At 38.7% G+C, this 18,110-nt stretch overlaps 1 protein-coding gene across 1 annotated transcript in view; it reads right to left on the bottom strand.

Moving 5' to 3' along the window:
* Positions 1-73: 73 nt before the first annotated feature.
* Positions 74-18,110, bottom strand: part of LOC134211623 (RING finger protein nhl-1-like) — a 35,800-nt gene continuing 17,763 nt past the window's right edge. The window contains exons 6-12 of the mRNA XM_062688689.1: positions 14,128-14,215; positions 13,736-13,941; positions 13,519-13,664; positions 13,307-13,453; positions 850-1,038; positions 712-784; positions 74-617 (exon numbers count right to left, since the gene is read on the bottom strand). Coding sequence (XP_062544673.1) covers positions 144-617; positions 712-784; positions 850-1,038; positions 13,307-13,453; positions 13,519-13,664; positions 13,736-13,941; positions 14,128-14,215 — 1,323 coding nt within the window. The 3' untranslated portion in view covers positions 74-143. The remainder of the gene's footprint in view (positions 618-711; positions 785-849; positions 1,039-13,306; positions 13,454-13,518; positions 13,665-13,735; positions 13,942-14,127; positions 14,216-18,110) is intronic.

Here is an 18,110-nt window from a genome sequence, read left to right as displayed (position 1 = left end):
CAGAAGGTAGCTATAGCTACCACAGAATACATGGAAATTAGAGATATTATCACTATATATGTACATAAGATCATGTTCTTCAAATGTAAATATAATTCTTAACTCAAAATACCCGTGGAACAAACTTTTCTTATGGATTATGCTTAGGCTATCACCTGTACGGCATGGTTCTTATAATCACTAATGATTATTTCACGATTCTTGGTCACATACAACCCGGACAACCAGTTAAACCTACCCGGCTTGTCGCCGCGACATCCCAAAGCCGTAACGAAGCTACCATTCGGGTGATATATCAGAATTTTGGCATTTCCTCCATCGCCTACTAGAATGAACCCACTCGGATCGACAGCAATGACTTCGGGGTACTGGAATTGTCCAATCAGGGTACCAACTTGTCCGAATTCCAGGATTTTCTCACCTTGCTTGTTGAAAATTTTAACTCTGCGGTTGCCACTATCCAGCACATAGACTTTGTCGTTGTGGATTGCCACCCCGGTGGGACATTTAAGGTCCACATGTCGCGTAGGTGTTTTAGTTTGGGTCGCCCTCAGCAGCTGATCTTTCGGTATACGCCCGAATTGCGATAGCATCCGTCCTGTGATGGGGCTGACGCACTGGGATAATTAAGGAAATCTTTAGTGTTTGATTGTTGAAAATCAGGTGAAAATAAGTCGAACGATTCTCTATCTTTAAGCTCTTTGAACTCACCTGAATTCTATCGTTTCCAGTATCACAAATGAAAAGCGCTCCACTTGGCCCTAAGGCAATTCCTTCCGGTGCTCTAGAAATATAACAACGTCATTGTAGACTACATCATGCAGTTCATCCGAAATTATGAATGTGTACCTCAACAAACCTTCCATGTCACCTTTGTCACACAGTTGCCGCATAAAGGTTCCATCCACGGAAAACACAAATATGCAGTGCTTCCACTTATCGGAAACGAAAATCTCTTGTTTGCATTCGTCGAATGTGATTCCGTTCGGGTATAACATTTCGTCGTGAATAATTCGCTGCAAAACATCGCCAGTAGTTCTGCAAATTGTTAGGTTTAGATTAAATTTGTTAGACTCCTAATAAATCGTTATTGAGAAAACCACGCGTAAACTCGTTGTTCCTACTTGCCTCCCCCACACTTTATAGTACTCGATGTTTTACCAATAATTATGGATTATGGGAGAGGTGTTTTTGGGAGCACGGGTCTGACTCTACACTTGATTCTCTGAACGCTGATACACGACCATAGTTCAGCAGTACTTTATTTAGCCTCGCTCACTAGGGGTAGAGGAAATTCAATAATTTCCACGAAAAGCCGCGAAGGTAGCCTCTTCCATCAAAAAATTTATCTCATTCCATCGTATAAGTCGATTTCTTGATTGATTGAAGGTTAACTTGCCCAAAGTACGCATTTTTACGCTTCTAACCACTTAAAAACTAAAAATAAAGAAGTTATATGGGGAACAGACGGCTTTGGCAGGTTTTGTTCTATTATTGGCAGGGGTTTTGTCGACCGAATTTTATGAAATTTGGCCACAATATTCTTTGATATGCAAAGAATGTTTAGGCCAAATTTGAGCAAGATCAGTCATAAAACCCCTGCCAATAATCGAACAAAACCTGCCAAAGCCGTCATTCCCCTAATTGCTTCAGTGTGAATTGGCCTGATGATGTCAAATAAGATGGTGCAATACTGCCTACGATCGCAAAACAGTCTCATTTTTGCTATATTTTCTTATGAGCATTGTGACCGTACAATCTGTTGTTGCTACACCGTGATTGTCCAGAACTTGAGAAATTGCACAGAGAGAGAGAACCAAATAAATGAAGCTTGTGGTTAGCTAACCATTCTCAATGTACACGTTTCGGAAGCGCAAATATTGTTAGTCAATAACTGGGCCGGCCACGTCCTTAAGGTCATATAAAAAGGGAAGGATTGTTAGCTCGACTCTCGTTGCTACTAGAGACCGAGTATACCTCTGCATCTCCACGATTGTCTTGGGATAGGATATTGTGTTAGTTATAAAGGATATTCTATCTGGATTCACTCAGGGATTCACTTCGGTAAGCGATGCGATCTATGGGATGGGATATGAATACGCGCATTAAAAATACTCTTGAACCGATTCAATACGGATGGGTCATATATGACCCAAGACGAAAATCAGCTGTCAAAAATCAGTTTTAAGAGATAGAGCTTGTTTTCTTCAGCAAAAATGTTTAAAATTAATTGTACTGGCAAAGGTGGGCGCACAGGAAGGTGATGTTTATGATAGACAATACTCGAGCAACGAGTTTTCCCATTAGTCTGTCAGAGTACTCTTCATAGTTGGCAAAGAGATTGAACACACAACGAACTTGGACAGTGGATATTTTCCATAGTTCCAAAAGTTTCTGCGCAAGCGTGGTTTAGAGGTAATGACTTAAGCCGAGGCTTTATTCGTGTGATATCGAGGCTTTTGTCCAATCACTATTCACTAAACGCACATCTGTACAAAATAAACCTTGTCGACAGCAACTTATGTAGGTGCGGAGCCGGTTATTGATTGTATATATCACGGTATTGATTGTATATATCACAAAGAACCATGGCTCCGTAAAGTGTTATACACGCCTGAGCCTACCAAATAAACGAACTTGGAAAAAAACAATTAATTGTTCCATCCAGGAAAAATATTGCCCAGGTCAGGTTACGGGCTTAAGGATGATCTAGAGCATCCAAACTATCCTTGAGTTTTATTTTTGATGTTCTAAGGAATCACCACCATTTTTTAACACATTCTGATTAAATAATTGAAATGGAAAGGCTTCATGATAATATCCGGCTGATAATATATAGCGATATAACAGATCTTTTCCAATATCTACGATACTCCAAACAGTTCATGAATTCAGATCTAAATATTCAAATCGGTACATTCAAAGTTAATTGCCTATATGCCGGGTATTAAGCCACCCGGAGTGGGATCAAACCCCACCGAAGGGGCGGTTACCCTCCAATACCTTTTCCGAACTAAATCTATCACATGTTGTACATATGCATAATCAAGTTTCAGACATAGTATTCAAATCGGTCAACAAAAAGATCTACGATGTCCCCACTATTTTTATGAGTTGGAACAGCTCCACGGTACGCCATTTCACCATTACAGACACACCACATAATTCGATCGACATCTACGACACTCCAAATTATCCTTGAGTACAGATCTTAATATTCAAATCGATCAACATAAAGATCTTCGATGTTCCCACTAGTTTTATGACTTGGAATAGCTCCAGGATACCACGTAGCACAATTAGGACACACCACAGAATTCGTTCGACATCTACGACACTCCAAATTATCCTTGAGTACAGGTCTTAATATTCAAATCGATCAACATGAAGATCTTCGATACCTCGCAACACCATTTCAGACACACCACAGAATTCTTTTGACATCTACGGCATTCCCAACTAGCCTTGAGGACAGAGCTTAATATTCAAATCAAGAATGTTAACGATCATTCAGTAATTTGCGTTCGATCATGCGTTCGATGGTGGACTTCTAGTGCGAAGGTTTTCTACAATTTTGTCTAATGGTTCGTTGTTTGAATTCCACTAGTAACGGAGTTAAAGCTATAGTTTCAGCAACTTAGACTGAATGATAACAAAATTCCAATCATTTAGTTTAAGTTACTGCAACTAGCGCTCTAACTCAGTTATTAGTTGAATTCTAATAATGAACCATTAGACAAAGTTGTAGAAAAACCTTCGCACTAGAAGTCCACCATACAACATATTTTGAAATTCAGCTTCTGGAATGTGTTATTGACAAATTACTAAATGATCGAACGCAAATTACTGAATGATCGTTAACATCGTTGATTCAAATCGATCAACATGAAGATCTTCGATGTCCCACTAGTTTTATGAGTTGAAATAGTTCAGGGTTACTCATTACACCATTACAACCAAACTAGAGAATTCGTTTGACATCTACGAAACTTCAAACACTCCTTCAGCTCTGATCTTAATATTCAAATCGATCAACATGAAGATCTTCGATGTCCCCACTAGTTTTATGAGTTGGAATAGCTCCACGATACCTCGCAACACCATTTCAGACACACCACAGAATTCGTTCGACATCTACGGCACTCCCAACTATCCTTGAGTACAGATCTTAATATTCAAATCGATCAACATAAAGATCTTTGATGTCCCCACTAGTTTTATGAGGAAGAAAATATCCACGATACCTCGTAACACCATTTCAGACACACCACAGTATTCATTCGACATCTACGATACTCCAAACTCTCTTTGAGCTCAGATGTTCATATTCAAATCGATCAACATGAAGATTTTTGATGTCCCCATCAAAATGGAATAGCTTCACGAAATCTGGCAACACCATTTCAGACACACCCATGGCCGGGTGTAGGGGGGGTCTAGCGGGTCGTGGCCCCAGGCCCCCATAAATCTTATGTATCAAAATCAACCTTTTTTGTACATTTTGGCTCCTTTCCGGCTAAATCCGGCCCTGGACACACCACAGAATTCGTTCGAAATCTACGGCACTCCCAACTATCCTTGAGAACAGATCCTAATGTTCAAATCGATCAACATAAAGATCTTCGATGTCCCTACTAGTTTTATCAGGTGGAATAGCTGCACGATACTTCGTAACACCATTACAGACACACCACAGAATTCATACGACATCTACGATACTCCAAACTCTATTTGAGCTCAGATGTTAATATTCAAATCGATCAACATGAAGATCTTCGATGACCCCACTCGTTTTATAAGTTGGAATAGCTCCAGGGTTCCTCACTACACCATTACAGACACACTGGAGAATTCGTTCGACATCTACGGCGCTCCAAACTCTCCTTGAGTTCAGTTGTCAATAATCAAATCGTTCAATATGAAGATCTTCGATGTCCCCACTAGTTTATGGGTTCCTCATTACACCATTAGAGACACACCACAGGATTCATTCGAAATCTACGACACTTCAAACTGTCTTTGAGCTCAGATCCTAATATTCAAATCGATCAACATGAAGATCTTTGAGGTCCCCACTATTTTTTTTTATTCCACTCTGTATTTCTTAACCGCTACTGTGCCGAGATTTACTGTGGTATTCTGCTGTACAGAATCCACACAGAATCTATTTATAGATTTCCATTACCATTATTGTTGTCGTTGCCAGTCCATCTCATCGTGAGTCCATTGTGTCCGTTTGTCCATGTCGTAGGTGTTCAATGATCGTTGCATTGGTCGGTTGCCATTAATCCGGTTAACGTTGGAGGAATGCCTCCGAGAAGAACAAGTCGTCAGTCGTCATCAGGCAGCCATGACGGTAAGGCGCGTACCCCAAACGCCATCGTATGGGCTGCGGATCCGTCGACGGACGAGGGTTTGGTGGAGGGACTGGGAAACGAACCCATGATCATTCGCTTGTACAGCGAACGTGTAGCCAACTACGCTACGGGACCCCCCATCCCCACTATTTCTATGAGTTGAAATAGCTCCATGGGACTTCGTCACACCATTATAGACACATTATAGAATTCGTTGAACATGTACGACAATCCAAACTGTCCATGAGTTCAATTCTTTTTTTCAATTCCTATATTTTTTTAATCATCGTCACGCTGCCCAGACTTGCCCCCATCCCAGTAAGGATGTGACGTACTTTGTGAATGGTCTCTTTACACAAATTTCATCAACAATGGGAACAATTCTCGAAAAAAACAATGACCTGTTACCAGTCTACTAAATATTATTTCGATGAAGAAGATTATTATTGAGAAACTTAACTATTGATTCCTTTTGGTACACTGCTTTCAAAAAGTTTACTCCTAGTGTGCTGCATGTTTGGAGCAGTGCACCAGAGCTTATCATGTCGATTCGACAGTTTTACTAAAGCGCCTTCTGTTGACGATCTCGCAGAATCACATCAAATGGTTGCAGAAGAACTGAGGGATAGATTTTTTTAGCAACATATTTTAGCTATTACATTTAATTCATTTTGGGATAAGTATGGTGAAAAGCGTTTGAAATGAAATTTTGTGATATTATTCATACGTAAATTACTTTACTCTTACATATAAATGTTAGTCTTAGTAAAATCCACTTTAGTGCAATACTGAAACCAATTATATTGTCGATTGAATGTGTTGCAAGCTTTCTTCAGTTCTAGGTACGCAATCCTCATTTATTGGATAGACGCTGTGGGACGCTGTGAACCCCGTAGACCAAGCTATATTCTATAATACTATTGACGATAAATGGAACGAAAAAATGTAAATGCGATGTTTGTGATCATAACAACACGCTTTTTTTCGTACGTGCATACTGTGTACGTAATGATGTCCTTTGGAGCAATTCCAACTAACAAGCAAGTTTGGGAACCTATGCGTCACTCTGTTATAGAATTCTGGTGTTCCGTAACTGTTTTGAGAATACTTTGATTTTTATATAATGGTGTAATGATGTTCCATTATGGTTCTCCAACTAACAAACAAGCTTCAGAATCTTCGATTCACTCTGTTGGTCTTCTCCAATATCTGAACTCATTTATGGTACCGTAGATATTCTGGGAATTTATTATTTGTATATACTGGTGTAATGATAATGATGTCCCATGGGGTTTCTACAACTGACACATACGCTCAGGATCCTATGAATCACTCTGTTGGCCTCGTAGACCTCCAATATCTGAACTCAAAAATCGTTTGGAGTACCGTAGATATTCTGGGAATGTTGAAAATTTCATATACTGGTGTGATAATGTCTCATGGGATTTTTACAACTAACATATGAGCTGAGTAGCCTTTGAAACACTCTGTTGGTCTTGTAGATCCCCAAGATCTGAATTCAAGAATGATTTGGAGTACCGAAGATATTATGCAAATATTGTATTTTGTATATACTGGTGTAATGATGATTCATGGGGCTTCTCCAACTAACACATAGGCTCGGAAACCTATGAATCACTCTGTTGGTGTTGTAAACCTCCAAGGTCTAAGCTCAAGAATGGTTTGAAGTACCTCAGAAGCTCTGGGAGTGTTGTGATTTGTATATACCGGGGTAGTGATGTCCCATGGGGTTGTTCTAACTAACGCACACGCTCAGGAACCTATCAATCACTCTGTTGATCTTGTAGGCCTCCAATATCTGAACTCAAGAATTGTTTGGAGTACCGTAGATATTCTGGGAATGTTATATTTTGTACATACTGCTGTAATGATGTTCCATGAAACTTCTCCAACTAAGACACAAACTCAGGAACTTAGGAATTACTCTGCTGATCTTGTAGACCTCCAAGATCTGAATTCAAGAATAGTTTGGAGTACCGTTGATGTTCTAGTAACACTGCGATTTGATGGAAAATAGTTTAATTATGTCTCAAGTAGCATTACCATCTTCAAATTAGGATTGAGGCCCCGTAAAACATTGTGTTGTTTATGTAGATCATCAAGATCTAAACTCAAGAAAGGTTTGGAAGCCCTAGAAGAACTCAAAAACATTATTTTCCCCATATTTCTACTGTTTCATGGTTTGCATACGTTTTTGAAGCAGAATGTCCAAAATTTATGTTGAAATACAACGAAAAAAAAATCCGTATGGAATCGGTTAATTTTCAAAATAGCGGTGTAGTATCTGTCTTTTCCGGAAACTCGGTTGATGCTGAACGCAGTGTGAGCCAAACTGTGGGTCGCGAAAGATAAAACGTGATTCATACTTTCGTTCCTATTCCGTGCCACAAATCTATACAAGCTTTAAAATTAGGATCTAAGTAATGAATGGATGATTAGAGAACAACAAATTTACGAAGCCAATGGCCTTCTTTTGTTATCCGAGATTTTAGCAAATACAATGAAGTTCCAATTTCTTCCAAAAACATTCCAAATCTTACCCAAATGCAATCCAAAACTAAGCGGTGTTGAACTTCATTACTAATAAACGACCTAATATGATAAGAATTAATCCAAATTCAATCCAAATCAAATCCATTCAAATTCATTCCAAATCCGATCCAATCTAACTAACGCAAATCTAATTCAAATTCAGTCCATGTCCAATCCAAATCCAAATCCAATCCAAATCCAGTCCATATCCAATCCAGATCCAATTCAAATCCATTCCACATTTAATCCAATTTTTAGTTTAGCTTATAGTATACCATCAATCTGAACTTGATGTTGTGCAAATTGATGTTGACCTTCCGAGTATACGCCTTGCAAATGACATTTATCTTGAATTAAAATTCCGTTAAATCTGAGATATTATATCCAAATGACAAACGTGTAACTAGTACTGCTAGCCAATAACTCTATTAATTTTGCGAATACAGGTAATCTTCGATATAACTTACCCCCGATATAACGTACACTCGATGTAAAGTCACTCGATATAGCGTACATTTTTCCCCGATATAACGTACACTTCGAAAAATAATTTTAATTTGGGTAGTTATTCCGAAATAATTTACGAAATTGTTATGATCATTCATGTGGGGATGACATCATCTTATGGAGTCTAATTTTATCAGCTCGATGCATTATTGTTATTGTTTTCATCAGTTCACACGATCCACAGAACTCTTCCGAAGTATTGGATAATATCGATAATGATTATGTTTCTGTTCTGTCAATGTCAGAACTGATGTCGGGTTGGTTCCCGGTCTAAGTCAACCAATGTCGAGTATTGGTATTGTAGATTCATGCTGGAAATGTGTAACATAGATTATTTTTTAATTAATCGTAGGGGAAATTTCTGGAGGAGCTCCCAGAAAAATTTCTGGAGAATTTTATGGAGGAATCCAAAATGAGTTCCAGGAAGAATTTCCGAATCAATTGAACAAAAAATCTGATTGAACTCATGAAGGAATTGAAAAAAAAACTAAAGAAATTTTCGGAAAGGAATTCGCAATGTAATTTCTGGAGGATACCTCCTTCAGGAGTTCCTTCCATAATTCCTTCTGGAATTGTTGCATCTGGAATTTTTCTTGGATTTCATTCGAAAATAGGCCCAGGTAGTTGTTTTTTAGATAAACTCACCAGTAATTCATTCTAAAACTCCTGCAAAAAAATCCTTTGGAGATAACTTCAAAATATCCCGTAAGGATTTCTTCAAAACATCCTCATGAAATGAATCCAGTAATTCCTTCAAAAAATCTTCCGGGAATTCCTTAGAAATTTCCATAACACATTAGGTCAATACTTCCACATCTTCCTTTCTTTAATTTCTTTCAAAAGCATCCTAAGACCTCCGGAAATTGCTGCAAGAATTCCTTCGGCAAGTCTTTGAGTAATAATTTCCGTAATTAGCGGAAGAATTCCCCTCAACATTCTAGAATAAAATTCAAAGAAACTCATGGGAAATTTATGTTCTCCTGAAGAATTTTTAAAAGAAACTCCTGAAGGAATTTCCGACATGCTCAGATTTTTCCGAGAATTTCTTTGGGCATTACTTCAAGATTTCCTTCAGAAATTCCTCAAGGAACTTCATCGAAAATCCTCCGGAAATAAATCTAAAATCCTGTGTAAATTCCTCCGGATGTTCCTTCGAAAATTAAAAGAATGAATTTTAAGAATTACTTCAGAATCTACCTCAGGAGTTACTTCGGGTTTCAAAATTTTCTCATGGATTTCTTTCAGAAATTCTTTGTGTCATTCATTTAGAAAAAAACATTTACGAATTCCTTTAAATATGTCTTTCCTTTAGAAATACCTAGGGAAAATATTTTGGTAATTCTTTCGGATATTCCTTCGAAAATTCCTTAGGGCAGCGGTTCTCAACCTTTTTTTGAAAGGTACTCCATTGAATTTTTGAATTCATTGAGGTACCCTTTATTTTTATCGTTGTAATGACGTTGCTAATAAGATATATTTAAGAAAGATCTGAGAACTAAAGTGATTAATGGCTCTCCATCATTCACATGGTTTCTATCGAAAAACGTTTTTTGAAGTTGTTCCGTGAAATTTTCCAATTCAAATTGTTTATACATTAATCTTCCAAGCCTCTTGAAAGGCTGCTTCCGAGTCTCTGGAAAGGAGGACTTCGACCCTCTTGAAAGGAAGGTTTCTGAGAATCTTTGAAGGAGGCTTTCAAGCTCCAAAAAGAGGTTCACGAGTCTCTTGACACGAGGCTTTCGTGCTTTTTGAAGTGGGTTTCCAAGCCTCTTGAAAGGAGGCTTCCGAACCCTTTGAAAGGAGGGCTCTAAGGCTCTTGAAAGGAGGCTTTCGAGACTCTTGAAAGAAGGTTTCTCAGAATCTTGAAAAAAGGCTTCCAAGACTCTTGAAAGTAGGCCTCTAAACCATTCGGAAGAAGGCCTCTAAGGCTTTTGAAACCCTAGCAGAAAAAATATTGCCCAGATGCCATTGCAACTCATATGTGACCAGATTTAGTCATAATCAAGTTGCTGCAACCATCTCTGTCCAACTTGTGCTACTTGGGAAAGTGTCCTCCGATTATCCTGAAAGAAGGCTTTCGACCCTCTTGAATGGATGCTTCCAAGCCTCTCGAAAAAGGCTTCTGAGAATATTAAAAGAAGGCTTCCAAGGGGGCATCTGAACCATTTGGAATGGGCCTCTAAGGCTCTTGAAGAAGGCTTCTGAGTCTCTTGAAAGCCTCCTTTTTAGCCCTTCTTGAAAGGATGCTTCCGCGCTTCTTGAAAAGGGCTTACGAGCCTATTGAAAGAAGGCTTCTGAAACTTTGGAAAGAAGGCTTCCGAGTCTCTTGAAAGGAGGTCTCTGAACCATTTGGAAAGGGCCTCTAAGGAGACCTCTGAGCCTTAATAATGAGAAGCATCCGAGCCTCTTGAAAGAAGGCTCTTTATATTCTTCAAAGGAGGCTTCGTAGCCTTTTGAAAGGAGGCTTTTGATCCTCTTGAAGAAGGCTTCTAAGAATCTTGAATGGAGGCTTCCAAGCCTTTTAAGAAAAGGCGTACGAGTTCCTTAAAATGAGACTCCCGAGCGTCTTGAAAGGAGTTCCCGAGCTTCTTGAAAGGATGCTTCTGATTCTCTTGAAAGGAGGTCTCTTATAAGAGCCTATAGGCTCCTGAGAGGTGGCTTTTGAGTTTCTTGAAAGAAGGTTTCCTAGTCTTTTGAAAGAAGGCTTTTGAGCCTCTTGAAAGGAGGCTTTCGAACCTTTCAAGCCATTCAAATGGGGGCTTCTTAACGTTCAGATTCTAGATTTTGGTACGGATGCTTATACATTTTCTTTTCTCAATCAAATAGATTACATTAAAGATTTTCAAATTCAAATTTTTTTATTGCTTCGTCGTTTTGTTCTTTTGACATTTTGTACTACAGTCCTTCTTACACTGTGCTGGTTGTGGTAGGCAAGATTAACTAGACTTTGATTTACTGATCGACATGCATATTATATACAACACAAAGTTTTAGAATCAAAAGTTAAACAATTATCAAAACTTTATCAATAAGTTTTTATTGGAATTGTAATACATCCGCCATTACGCATTTTTGTCCGAGGTACCCCAGGGGTACATGTATCCCAGTTTGAGAATTGCTGCCTTAGGGGATTCGTTCGGGAATTCCTTCACACATTCCTATAGAATTTTTTTTAGGTTTTGAAAATTCACGTAGGAATCAGATATACCTTGAGGAATATCTTCAGAAATTATTTCAGGAATTCCTGTTAGTGTTAAACTTAATTAAAAAAGATGCAAAAAGATTCAAAAAATCAGGAGTTGCTAACAAATGCTCCAGAAATTCCTCTAGAATATCATCCAGCAAATCTTTCAGAGCTTCCTAGAGGAAATCCATTATGGAATTGACTAGGACATTCCTTCAGTTTTTCAGCAACTCTTTCAGAAATTTCTGGTCTACAATTCGATATAACGTACAATTCGATATAACGTACAACTTTGAAATCGATATGTACGTTATATCAAAGTTTATCTGTACCAAGATATCGGATCCTACAGGTATTCACGCTATGACTAAGTCAGTACATTCCAAGATAAATTTCCAGATAATATATTTGGCTTTCCGAACAGCTTGGAACAGTGCAGCTTAGAATATTTGTCCATTTTTCTCAGATTTCGTTATATCATTACTAAACCGGTACTCTCATGTACACTTACGCTGCCAAGTGGCTAAATGAAATCTAAATTTGTTTTAACCAAAATCAGTGCTCGCAGGACTTTGAGATTTTCTAGACCGTAAACCATTTTCCGTTGGCCTTGTAGTTTCACAAACTGCAATACATTTTACGGCCACCTTTCAGACACGCATCATAGTTTTTAAACCACAAACCATTGTCGACCGGTCTTCCAGACGCGCATTGTGATTTTGCAAACCACAACCCAATTCCCTGCGGACTTCCAGACGAGCCTTGTGGTTCTTCAAACCACAAATCATTTTTCCAGTGATCTTTCAGATGCATCATCACAAACCATTTTCCGACGGTCCTCCAGAAGCGTCTTGTGATTTTGCAAACCACAAACCATTTTCCGACGGTCTTCGAGACGCGTCTTGGGATTTTGCAAACCACAAAGCATTTTCCGACAGTCTTCGAAACGCTTCTTGTGATTTTGCAAACCACAAATCAATTTCCGACGGTTTCCGAGACGCGTCCTGTGATTTTGCAAACCACAAATCATTCCTACGGTCTTCCGGGCGTGTCTTATGATTTTGCAAACTAAAATATATCACTCTTCACAATTTAACCACTTGAATTCAACTTATCTCATGAAATCAGCGGCAGGATCCAAAAAGCAGTCTGGTAGAATCGCCAAAATGTTTAACCCTAAATGGCCGGAAGGAAATAATGACAGGATGCAAGTGCACGCCGCGGAGATCAGACAAGAAGAGGCAGAGTCATGGCTTGCTGCTTGCCGATTGGCACGCTGAGATGTGAATCTATGAACACACGCTGAAGGCAATCTACTTAAACCCCACAGATTCCTTCTTTATGTACCATAATTTCAATCAGCATTATTATGCCAAATGACTATGCTTAACAGGAAATAAAAACAAGTTGAAATGGTTTAACATAAAGGTATTACACTTTCTGCGTGCCATAAAGGAAAAAAAATATTCTCTTGAGTGTTATTTCGTGCAAATGCGGATTAAGATGGAGTAAGTAATCATTTACTTGATTTTTTTCAAAGTACTAATTGATTGATTGATTGGTTGATTCGCGGTTGATTCATTCGGGCAAATGGTCTTTTTCCGCCGTATGGCTATTTCGAGCATTAGGGTAAGGCTGATGTCATTCGGGCGTTTGTGGTAGAACTTTCAAACTTAATTTGCGTGTAATTTGGATTTAAACTTACCCATTAATCACGTATAGCACTTTACTTTCCGCACCAGCAATGTAGATTATGGGCTGCTCAATAGAATCATGCTTCCATGGAGCAACTCCTACCCCTGCTGGGCGATGGCATTTGTTCCAAAATAGATTAGGTTTGAATGTATGGTTCCTGAAAGGCGCAATGTATTTTAGCATTATTTAAAAAATGTATGTGATAATTGAAAAGAACCTAACTTATAGAAATTGAAAACTGCCTCCTCAGTATCTAATACTGCTGTGTTAACCACACTACATTTGGTTGTTTCTTTTTCGACATCTTCACGAGTTTTCATTCCATTGTTGCCTTCATGTACGCTAACAATTTCTATTTTCGACTTTTTCTGAAATTAAACGAACATTTCCAATTATCCATAACTTTTATAAATATTTTCTGATGCCAGAGGAGAGTTACCTGGTCAAATAAAACAATCTCATCACCCCAGTGCGAAATCTCCTCGAAAACGATCGAAATTTCTCTATGCAAATTAAGATAGACCTGCACGAAATTGCCTTGTGTGCCAATTGCATTGTCTTCGATGGTAGTCCTGAGCCGGCGTATCTTCTCCATCACCAGTTCGTGCGCGCAAAGGCCATCATTTAGTATTCTCTGTGACTCGTCTGCATTAAAGGAACACATTGTCGAACATTTCGTCCAGCGCAAGAGCCACCATAGGAAGTCGATAACAAGTGCAACGAGTAAATTAAAAAAAAAAAACGTTGAAATAATTTGCATCCAAATGGTAGCTACCGGTGCAGTTGCAGTTTCGAAGTGTCAATAAATAGGGATGATTAATTATGTATTACCTAGAAATGTACACTCTTGTCTTTTAAGTGTTTGTATTTTTTCCTCGATATGTGCCTTGATTTGCAAATTTAGATTCGCAAATCGTACCTGTAGGGAGAAACGGAGCATTGAAGTTCGAATTGGCACATGCTACATATAGGCACAACGAACGATATTCAAATTGTCATACCATTTGTTTATGTTACTCTTCAAAATTCTGTATTATGCTAATCAATGATGTGATCTTCAAAATAATTCTAATATTTTAAATAGATTTTTTTGGTAATTGTTTAAAGCATGATGCTAGACTTTTGAGGATATCATACTACTAACATGATGATGATGATAATGTGTTTACTTGAAATGACCCCGAAGGAAGCACCAGTGTTGATGTTTATTGTAAAGATATTTCCACAGACAAACAGACATATTACATCGTTCACTGATTTACTGGTCAATTCAAATAATCATTAGATGGCTAATCGATCACTCGTGGCGTGCGCATCGTATTTGCACTAGTTTGACGTTTGTTCATAATCGCCATCTGGTTCCTGATTTGCCCAACTAACTGGAATCAACAGATGTCGTTAGTGTTTGAACGACGATGAATTTTATGAGTGAATGTTCAATGTGTTATGTCTGTTTGTCTGTGATATTTCGTTATTTAAAAATTATTTAAAATTTCGTTTGCTATTGCTGTTCTTAATTTTTTTAAATTCTACATTTCCTCTCATGACAGCATTTGTTCATTCTTCTAGTGCTAGTGTATGTAGCTGAAATACCGTGAGCTACTTAACTGTTACTACGTTACTTTTTTACTGTACGGCAAATCCTCCAAAAATGCCGTCTGTTTGGTGGTTTCAAGGCGGCATACGACAGTATAGACCGCGTAGAACTATGGAAAGTTATGGACAAGAACAGCTTCTCTGGGAACCTTATCAAACTGATCAAAGCAAGGGTGGATGGTGTGCAAAACTGTGTGAAGATTTTGGGCACCAGTTCGTTAGAATGATAGACTTTCGTGCCTGTTGACTTTTTAACTGACTTTTGATATTTTGTTCGTAGAATCACAGATAACAGATATTGAGTTTACTATCCGATACGTGTGTAAACAACTGCAACCGTTGATTCAAATCTATTCAACATTAGGAATACAATTGGCAATCATTTGGAGATGGCGCGACGATCAATTCAGTGCAAAACGCAGCCCAAATGCAGCTCGTATTGGCTGTATTCGATGGTTGCGTCCGTATGAACATCCGCAATCAGTTGAGTAGATGGCGGTAGTGTGTCAACGTATATCAGTTCAAAAGTTTAAACAACAGTTTCAATAAAACTTGCTCCTGCTTCAATATCTGTTATCTGTGGTAGAATGAAAACCGAGAGTCATTCATATTAATTCATGCGCACATTTGTTGTTGGATATCCTCATTTATAGGGTAGAAGGATATCCGATACGATTTGAGATCAGTTGGATCTGCTACACGAAATTTTGTGCAAGAAAAATGGTAATTTTTCATTGTCGCTTGGTGTGGTTTGGCTGAACCCCGACCAAATGTCCATAGTAGCTTTGAAAAATTTTAGAAAATGGCATTTTCTGCGAAAAGTATATTTGATTTTTAAGATTTTTTTGCCAAGAAGTCGTTTAGTCGAATGGGTCACTTGGCAGAAAATGCCGTTTGGCCGAAAGGGCTGTTTTGTAGAAAGGACATTTTCGTGCCAAATGGCTCTTTCTGCCAAATGACCATTCCTACCAAACGGCATTTTTGATCAAATGATCTATTCGGTCTAACGAAATTTTCGGCCAAATTACCAGTTCAGCCGAATGTCCCTTCCGGCTATATGTCTTTTTCGGCCAAAATACATTTTCGGACAAACCATTTTTGTCCTGATAACAATTTCGGATATAGGGAAGATGCCCCAAAACGCCCCTGGGCAAAACGGCTTTCGGGTATTCACTTATATTAACCATGTTTGAGATAGCCTTAATAAAATTAGACGTGAAACTATGTAGGTTAGGCGAAAAAGTTTCAAAATAATAGATAGGAATGTAGGAAAAACCGAAATTTTCCACATTTTGATGAAACATCTAACATTTCGGCGTGGCAAAATGCCTTAGTGGAACTATCCTACAATGTACTCGCGTCTCCATGCACTGTCCATACCAGAATGCTGTACACACTTAAATTTTTCCACCGATCTCGGCTGTGCAAATCTCGGTTTAAGTTCGTTTGCTGGAATATCGGCTGAATGATCGTATGTTTACAATGGCTCCTTTGAGTGCCGCAGTAAATAAACTAATTTTTCAGCTGAGATATCAGCAGAAAGTCACTAGCCGAGCGCTCGGCTGTGCGGATCTCGGCAAAAGAATCAAAATATGCCGAGCTGAACTGAGTGTGTAGTGCCGACGCATGGTACGTTGTTCCCTAACCTAAGAGCTGCCTGCTAAAAGGCGTTTTGCCTCATGAGTTTTCCGGCAACAAAATATCACCACTTTTTTCAAATGTGAATATTATCAATATGATTAAGATTTCCCCTTATTTTAATATGGCATCAGCTAGCTATATTGTTTAACTGTTGCTTGAGGTAGAAACACCCGTGAAAATCATTGTAGCTAAGGCATGAAAGCAGTCTATGCTTAGCTAGGGCATATTGCCCCTCCTTCCCCTACGTTTAATATGGCTTAATAATATTTGGTTAGATGACTTTTGGCTTTAAGGCTACTGAATTTGACTTTCACCTCTCTCGTCCAGATCTTCGGGAAAAGTTTTGCCGAATACTTGCCGCTTCTAAAGCTATGTCCATTTAGAATCCGTAATCGTTTATTGTATTGCAGCGGCACAGAAAGTGACAGCTGCAAGAATTCTTTTACAGCGGTTTGTCTACCTAGGCGCCCACTTGTTGTGGTATGAATTTCACGATGTTTCATGCAGCGAGTTCAAAATTATTCCAGATGGAAGCCGAAAGAAGAGAAAAAAATCGGCACACCCACGTTGATAATCCTGCTCATCGACGATGGAACCTACGTCAAAATGGATTTCGGACAGCTTCCTAGCCAAAAATTCTATATGGCGATGGCACGAGGAGTAGTTCCTGCGAAGTTTAAGTTTGCTTTTTGGACAAACTTGCAAAAAAAAACAGATGATTTTGGCAAGGGATACGCAGCTGTGGAGCAAAAAACCTGTTTGTGACGAACAAGACGATGGACTCGAAGCTGTACAAGGAGGAATGTCTCAAAAACCGCGGTCTACCTTCCATAAAGCCTATGGGATGTTTTAACTTTACATCATGTGGTTTATATTGTACTGGAGTTCTTTCCGCAAGAAGGACGCGTTCAGTTTGAAAGTTGAACTGAGAATGTCTTTATTGATCGGGTCTTAAACTACAGCTCACCTACGGGAGGCACTTGAAGTCAGTTTCGATGTGGAAGAAAAGAATTAAAGGAGAAGGCAAATTTGGTGCGCCCTGGTAACAACACGACAGTGCGCTTGGATCGCATTGTTATTTTGTAATTTTCTCATTAATATACGCTCTTTCCAAATCTAACGAGAGTTTCTCGATTTGGTCAGTAAATTTGTTTATTTCGCCATTTTGTCTAATAGAATTTAGTTTTGCCACTATCGTTTCAGGTGGTATTGTTACTGAACATTTTTCGGTCAAATTTTGTATGATTTCATCTAGGGAACTGCTCCGTTTTCCATCTAACTGAACATTATATTCATCTCTACGCGAAACAAACAAACCTGGCACCAATTTCATCGCTTCTTTTTGTGACATGCGTGTTCACTGTTGAAAAAAATCACAAAAATAATAAACAAACCAAATACCTTTTCATTGCTTCGTTTTTCGTGAGACCAATATCGGAGCTATGAGATGAAGTCCAGGAGCAGTAACCCTATATCTTGCGGGTTATCACCCACTGCAGATCTAGCTTTACCTTCGAATCGTGAAAGTATAACTTGGATGGCCACAGCTTTGTTTTCATTGGTTATCAAAACTTTGC

Source organism: Armigeres subalbatus, chromosome 2 (assembly GCF_024139115.2).
Source record: "Armigeres subalbatus isolate Guangzhou_Male chromosome 2, GZ_Asu_2, whole genome shotgun sequence".
Taxonomy (NCBI): domain Eukaryota; kingdom Metazoa; phylum Arthropoda; class Insecta; order Diptera; family Culicidae; genus Armigeres; species Armigeres subalbatus.
Note: the sequence above shows the minus strand (reverse complement) of the source record. Positions and strands in the feature narration are given on the sequence as shown.